This window comes from Lygodium microphyllum, chromosome 23 (genome assembly GCF_053477565.2).
Source record: "Lygodium microphyllum isolate KBCC chromosome 23, Lygodium_microphyllum_v1.1.10, whole genome shotgun sequence".
Classification (NCBI taxonomy): Eukaryota; Viridiplantae; Streptophyta; class Polypodiopsida; order Schizaeales; family Lygodiaceae; genus Lygodium; species Lygodium microphyllum.
In genome coordinates this window covers 75795898-75803980 of record NC_141157.1, presented here as the reverse complement: position 1 = coordinate 75803980, position 8083 = coordinate 75795898, and the positions used below count along the sequence as shown (strand labels likewise).

At 37.6% G+C, this 8083-nt stretch overlaps 1 protein-coding gene across 1 annotated transcript; it reads right to left on the bottom strand.

The window, feature by feature from the left end:
- Nucleotides 1-222: 222 nt before the first annotated feature.
- LOC148016350 (uncharacterized) lies at nt 223-630 on the bottom strand. Its single transcript, XM_087663895.1, has 2 exons — nt 507-630; nt 223-365 (listed from the first exon to the last, which is right to left on the bottom strand). The coding sequence occupies exons 1-2, from the start codon at nt 628-630 to the stop codon at nt 223-225; spliced, it is 267 nt and encodes an 88-aa protein (XP_087520021.1).
- Between the last annotated feature and the right edge of the window lie 7453 nt (nt 631-8083).

The window sequence follows — 8083 nt, the reverse complement described above, 5'->3', positions numbered from 1 at the left end:
TTGGTGATTTTGATTATCACACAATGTTAGATTTGATTTTCCAAGAGTTTAACTACATACTCTCTCTTAGTTAACTATAAAAAATAAGGTAATCCTTATTTATCAAAAGAGAAATACAATGGAGATCAATCATGGACTTCGTGTAATGGTACATTTACAAAGTAAGGGGGTTTCTTATCTGTCTCTAAGGCTCTATAAACTAAGGGTAAAGGAGGGCATCCTCTAACATAATAGCCATTTTTGGGCATGTCTCATATGGACTATTATACGGTCAGGAGGTATAATTTCGATGACTTGTTCATACACCCAATGATATAAGGTCATTATCTCCCCATTAATTGTCATAGTATCATTAACCCTCTGCCCTTCAAATAAGAAGCATCAAACTAGTTTTAGTTCTTCAAGCCACTGAATTCTCTTGAGATCAGTCTTGAGGTTCCATGTATGATTGGGATTGATTGTGAAGAAGTTCTGAGCTATTCTCCATGGCATTCTTCTAAGCCAACCCCATTGGATTCGAGTGTAATGAGGGTCTGTCATATTCTCAAGAATTGTCATCATGGATTCTTGAAACTTAATGTTCGAGGATTGACAAGCAATGGAATACATGATCTCAAAAATCAATCGCATAAAGTGTACTTTATCATTTATCTATCAAAGCAACTCAATTATCATCATAAGCTCATAACTCATACTCTTTAAAAATAATAACGAGACTTTATATTTATGAAAATTATTTATAAAGATATATTGATCATATTTATGATCTACCAGTACACCATCTCATGAAAAGTATTAGGGTCTATGCTCTCATATCTTGGGGGATTCTCGTGTACATGGCAAACAACATAATATGGTGGCTCTTGGGGATAACCAAAACATCCCGTACCAAAATAAGGCCTCCTTGGCACTACAACAACTCTCTCGGGTGGTACTATTTGTAGCACTTTTTGATATACCCACAAGGTTTCAGGTATAGGCTCATCCCCAATGTCTAGTAACCATTCAACAAAGGCGCTAAACAAAAGGTATATCTTAACTATCCTTAATTGTTCAGCCCATCGAATCCTCCATATCTCGCAATGAAGAAGGATGTTATGCCCACAATATATCTCCATATGTCACATATTCCTTAGCCAGAAATCTTTCATGTACCATGAGTTAGGATAAGGTTGCAATACAATTGGAGGAATAAATATCATCTCCATTATCTCAAATATAGCCTCGCGGTATGAGAATCGACTCTAACACTACTTGATACATGATGGGAAAAATATCCTGCAAATGTGTAGCTTCCTCATCCCTAAGTTTCTGTGAGCACAATATGTATGCTAGTGTTGGTGCAAGATATTCAACAATAGTTTTCTTCAAACAATTGTGGTTATTTTATTAATTCATTTTATACATTGACAACTTAACCTTACACTAAAGGCTCTTTTGGAACCTAAGCTCTAATACCATATGTGAGGTGACTCCTCCAACAGACCTAGAGAAGTCCTCTTAGTAGTTGACTGAAATTCATATCCATGCACCTCACCATCCCATCTCCCCATGGGAAACCTTGGACTTAGTTGAACATCGAAATCTCAGTTCTACTTCACAGGGGAAGCATGACAAGTCACCCCTAGCAGCAATCTAATGCCCACCTAAGAAAAGCCACTTTGTAATCAATCAAAGGTATGAGTGAGGTTAACACCGCACTTGGTTCAAAGAGAGTAAGAGATGGGGGAGAGTGTAAATCGATCCCCCTACCCATAAGGTAAAATCTCAACTCCGGCCCCCTAAAACTATGTTAAACACTCAATTACTATCAGTAGCTTGTACAAAGGTCTAGCAATCAATGCATAGTTCAATACGAACCGTCAATAGTATCATGTGTGAAACAATGAACTTCCTTAAAGTTGGTCAGAGGGGAAAGATCTACAATCACCTTGACTTTAGAAAAATTCATGGCTATCCCATTCTTTGACACGATGTGCCCTAAAATGCAACCATGCTTAACCCAGAACTAGCACTTCAAGCATCGTGGCCGAATCCACCACAGTTTGTGCAAGGCCTAGACCTAAGATCTTGGCACTCGACTAAGAGGTGGTTGCCACCACAATGCAAATTCAAATTGTGGTAAACCATTGTTTCCCTTCTTAATGGAGGATAATATCATGGAGAATAATATAAGAGAGACTATAAGATACCTTTATCATTACAACAATTCAATGGCAAGATTCATGCGTTATAACCCTACCGGTATTGGGAGGGTCACAATTTTATTAGTTCTATCTAATATTGGAAAGTTACCTGACTTAACGGGTCCACCCAGCCATAGGTGTTCGGTCGTCACGATCGAAGCCTCCCACTTTCCTCAATGTGGTTTGCTTAGTTTTCTAATTAGCAAAGCTTACTACCACAATGTTTGGATATATAAAATCAGCTTCCTTTTATTACTTTGTTAAATTGGGTTCATTAAAATCAATCTTTAGCACATAACAAACAATTCGAAAAATCAGATACTTTATTTCATAGTAACATCCAGAATCATCACTCAATAGAGTGGTATAAAATCGTCTTTCCGCAGAAAGACACCATCAAGCTTATGACAAAACCTTCCAATCCCTCGAGATTGAGTTGTATGTGATCACACTTCGTTCGCAGTCAACAAGGAATTTATTGGCTCAAAGCCCCTCTAAGCTTCCCTGAGCCTTAGGAGCCATCCTACATAACAAGGGCAGTTACCACTCGGCCCTTTGTCCTCTCAAGAGCTCGAGTGATCAAAAATAAAAAACACCTACCTCCCTCGGGAGCATAGGACCCCCACCCATAGGTGAGTTTTTTCACACTTTGCAGAGTGTTAAGGAGCATTCGGTTGGGGGTCCCAACCCGAACCACCATAATTCACAATTCCTCCATCTGTGCAAGCACGGAATCATAAGAGCCATAATTCATCATTCACAAATCCAAAAGCAATCATAACCATAATATATTTTTAACACACTTATCAATGTATACGATGCATGGAATCTATGTCCTCCATCAATTCTCATATTCCTTCCTAAAAAGTAATTGATAACACTAACATGTTTTTAGAAGTTTAAGTACATTCTAATTGAACGTATGTAACGAACTAGCTTATCTCTCATTAGAAAATTGTAGAGTTAATATCTTAAAGAGTAATCCTTTTTTTTAATGTACTAAACCTAATTGTCTCCGTTCGACCATCCATCATGATTATGGTGTATGGCCACAACCTCGATTTGTTGTGGGATGGCTGATTATTCGGTTTGAATGGGTTCAGGGTTAACTTCAGGTTACACTTCAACATCCTATTGAGTTCCCTCAACACAGTGGCAGCTACTTCGTCGCGTTGGGGAGCTCTCGGAGCGTGACCTCTCTCAGCATCTTGACAACTCTTGGGAGCCATGGAAAAAGCTGATGGATTCGAGCAGTGCTTCTATGTAGGTGTGGAAAGAGAGGGAGAGATTCGGCTTATTACAGCAGAGCTTCATCGCGTCAACAACAGAGAGACTTCTACACTAGTCATTGTTGTTTTCTGACATGACGCTCTACCCCTGCTCATATAGTAATGAGGGGGGGTGAGGGGGATAAAGAGAGGGCACTTGCTTTTTAGCATTTTTTATGACATCATTGATGATAAAGAGAACGCTTTTCTTTTAGCATTTTTGACTATGTCATTGATGATGTCAAGGAGGGGGGCTCCTTTTTTGCAGCACGAAGATAAAAATTGCCAAATAATCGTATTGTCAGGCAGGTGTCACCCTAATGCGGCAACTAAGGCGCGACCAAGGCGTAGACCTTGGCATCTTGGCAACGAGCTACGAAGGCTTCGTTGGCACCATTGGGTACGCGTGAGAAGCTCCCACTAGTGTATAGGAAAATCTTCCCGAGAGGTCACCCATCCCGACAGTGTCATCACCCAAGTGCACTTAACTACCAACAAGTGACTATCCACTAGGCTAGTTCTTTTTGTTGTTGTATACTAGAAACATAGTTTTAATAAGCTAGTCTTGGGAGGGTTTCCCAAGTCTTTCTTCCATGAACTGGCATACAATACCTCATTAATAATAACAATTATCTTCATAAGTAAAACCAATTTCATAGTTAGAGCTAATTTTTTAAAAATGTGCAACATAAATTAATTTTCTTTGGAATATATGTGCACATTTTTTATTAAAATGAACTAAGTAATGGGGACATTACATGTCCTCAAGGACCTACTGGCCTTTGTAAGGCAATGATTATTTACTCTTGGAACTTTTCTTTCTTGATTTTCTCATTTTAGGGGTTAGAACCCCTTTTTACACATCTTCGTATATTGGGTCTTTCAAAGACATTTATCATTTTTTGTCTTTATTTTAGGTAGGCTTTCCTAGCTGTCTCATAACTAGCAAGACAGGGTCACTAAAGATTGCTGTCAAAAATAGCTTTTAGAGTGCCCGACAATGTCTTCATAGGAGGCAGTCAACCACTCCAACCTTCCCCAAATATATCGAACCAAACCCTGGGACTTCATGCCTTGAATGTCTGTCACCCAAAAAGAAAATTCCCCATAAACACATATACATTCAAATTAAAAGGAAAAAAGCTTGGAAATGAAAAATAACACTTAGACTTGGCTACAATAAGCTTTTGCACAACAAGAGGCTTGCTCTAGGTACCTTATCGAATCTATTTAGTTTAGCACTAAGATAAGAAACCATTAATCACACTTGCACCAAACATTCACATAATCCTCTTGGCCTAATGAAATAACAGAGTATATTGCAAAATAAACAACCCTCTTAGCCTAATGAAATCAAACATTAAATCTAACAAGAATGACCCTCTTTACCTAATGAAAATAGAGCTATAAAACACACCATTCAGCATCCTACTACTGAAAACAAACCCTTGATCCCCACATAAATCATACTATAATACAACACTAGACCAAGGGATGGGCCACTCACGCTCTATACTAAATACATCAAATTATTAGCAAACCCCTTCCATAAAAGGCAAGGGGTGTCTAGCAAATATATCACTGAACGATACTGTACATCCATGAAATAATAGAAAATCGGTCAATCACTACCTGACTCATCACCCATATTAACCATCATTAGCCATAACAACACATGTCAATAAGCAGTCCTCACAATAGTCCTCGGCTAAGAAGATCAAGCAATTCTAATAACTCCTCAAGTCCACATTTGAGAAATACATCCTCAATAAAGGCATAATTTTCCAATGCATCCGCAAAGTGGTTCCACTGATGAGGAACCAGTTGAAAAGTCACTGTCTCAAAAATCTGAAGGATATCCAAGGCTACATGATGATACATCTGCAAAATGGGATCCCTCATACTATAAGTCCCATTCAATTGATTGATCACTAACTGGGAGTCATCTTTCACTAATAAACGGTGGATACCACCATGTTGGGCTATGTTTAGCCCCATGATTAAGGCCTTGTATTCTGCCATGTTATTAGTAAAACCCTTGCCTAAATAAACTCCCATTTTCATAACGACTCTATATCGAGGGTATTTAATAACCATACCGACACTCATATGCTTTAGCGGGACCTTGTGAAACTCCATCAAAGTATAAAGTATAGACCCATGCTTCATTGATAGGCCATGCCATATTGATTAGTCTACTCATACTTATGGTAGTCAAAGTCAAGCTGAGAAAAAGAATATATGATAGGTACAATCCCTCTTTCCTCACTAAACTCAATAGGAACACTAGTAAGAATCTATGACAATGGTGGTAGTAGACCCTAATATCCCACATAAAACATCCACTAGATCACTCGACCTTGGTGGTAATGCTACTCTAAATATGAATGCTCCAATTAAGGAATGATTTTGTCCATTTGATTACCTTGCCACCTACTGTAATATGATAACCCTTACTCCATTGGATCACTCAACACCTTGCTACTCTAAATACAAATGTTCCAGATAAGGAATGATTCTACCCATCCGATTGCCTTGGCACCTACTATAAGTTTAAGCCGGATCCTAAATCCTAGAAGACTACAAAGGTACCAAGTCTTATAAGCTGCTTATTGATACTCTCTACTTGTCCATTCGCTTTGGGATTATATGGAGTGGATTTATTATGTTTAATTTTTAAAGCTTTAGTCAAGGACCTTATTCAGAAAGTTTGTCCTACGATCGGATACTAGTTCTTTAGGTGGACAAAAATGGCAAACAATTTGTTCCATAATGAAAGTAGCTATTTCCTTAGCATTGTCCTTCATTATAGCTCGATCTTCATACCATTTTGTAAAGTAGTCCATTGCCACAATGATATACCACTTTTGCATAGTAGATGAAGGGTGCACAAGTCTAATGAAATTGATGCCCCATTTCTCAAATGGAAAAGTTACAAGAATAGGATTAAGTGGCTGCTTATGATTTTCCCTAGCATCACATCTTACATATGCAAAAGCATCTTGGAAAAACATTCCACCAATATCTAGCACGTAAAGTTTTCTGGGCAGTGATGCATCCAACAAAATGGCCTCAGCATACTAAATCATGGCATTCCTCTAGAATAAAGGGTACCTCATTAGGGACCACACATCAATAAATCTCATCCCACACCTTTCCTATATAAGACACCTGCTATTATCAAAAAACAAGTGCTTGCTACTTAATCTTCCTCTTCTCAAATTTAGAAAGAGTTTTTTTCTGGTTGCTTGTTGATAGATAATGCATGATAGATGTATACATCCTCATAGTCACTAATATCTATACACTTTTTTCATTTTTCTTGATTTTTATTGATTTATCTTATTATTTCTCACTAATTTTTTATTTTTAGATATATAGAGCTATTGTGAATAAAGTACTTACATTATATTCCATATGATCCCATATGAACACTATCAATACCATTAAGACTCATAAGATCCTCAATTCTTCTAAAATCCTGCAAATCTCACAGTGTGGGTTTTCTCGATTTTTATTTTCATTATACAAACAACAAGAACAACTAATAATTTTGATTTTTCAAGTTGTGAAAATCATATTCAATCATTCTAAACCATTTTCCATAATATGCATAGAAGAATCATTATGAAACATCAAAATTGAGCATTTACACTATTAATTTCATATGAATCCACATGCATTTCAAAGTCAAGAAGGTGTTGACACTCTTCTATGGCCATTGACACATCCTCAACCTTTGATCTATGCTCCATAATGCTTTAGCATCATCACACAACCAAAATCTTTCATCTAAGGTCACCTCTCTCTGGCATAGAATAAACCATGGGAACAAGGTGTAGAGAGGAGAAAGAAAGATTGAAATTGGATAACTTCATTCCCTGCATCATTTTTTGCATGCATACAATCAAAATGGAGAGCCTCGCACGTGATCAAAGCCCCACCTTCATTTCCTAAACATTTTTCCCAATAGAAAGAGGCATCTTCATGAATTGAAGGGCACAAAAAAAATCCCCCTCCCTTCATACTGATTTTCAGTTTTTTAAAAGCCCTTTAAGGCTTAACTATTAAGTTTCAAACCAATGGTTCGGTTTTTGTGCGTTTACAGTTCTCGACAAGTGGTTTCAAACTCGTTGGTAGGGTAAACATGCTCTAAATTCAAATCTAACTAGATGATTGGCTTCATGGCATCAAAATCTATCAATCTGGCCTCTGTCATGCACTTTTTGACTCTTGGATCCAATAGTTGCTTCATAGCACCATATCTTGTAGCCTTCTTTATGTCTCCCGAGCCACTTTTATGCACTAAATCGATGCCAAAAATCTGCTCTCATTGGCAACCATGGGATAGGGCAACTTAGCTTGTCAAATCCACAAACTGATCTACACGTAAAGAAACCATAAAAAGCATCAAGCTACTATAAAGAAGAATACACAACAAAACATAAACACAACTCTTACCCTACCCCTGACAAAAGCAAGGCATGAAGTTCTATAAGGGATAGGCCAAGTATAATATGATAGATCTAGAGCTAGTCGCTAACCAACTGATCTATTACATACTAGTTAAAAAGAACTATAAAAGCATCCATCCTAAGTGGTGGTCTGATCCACCTATCGGACTTAGGA

Bases quoted from the DNA above. Each gene is read 5' to 3' on its own strand.
- LOC148016350 (XM_087663895.1), bottom strand. From the start codon at position 630: ATGCGATTGATTTTTGAGATCATGTATTCCATTGCTTGTCAATCCTCG. The intron at 366-506 runs GTTGGCTTAGAA...TCTTATTTGAAG, and splicing joins TTACACTCGAATCCAATGGG to GGCAGAGGGTTAATGATACT.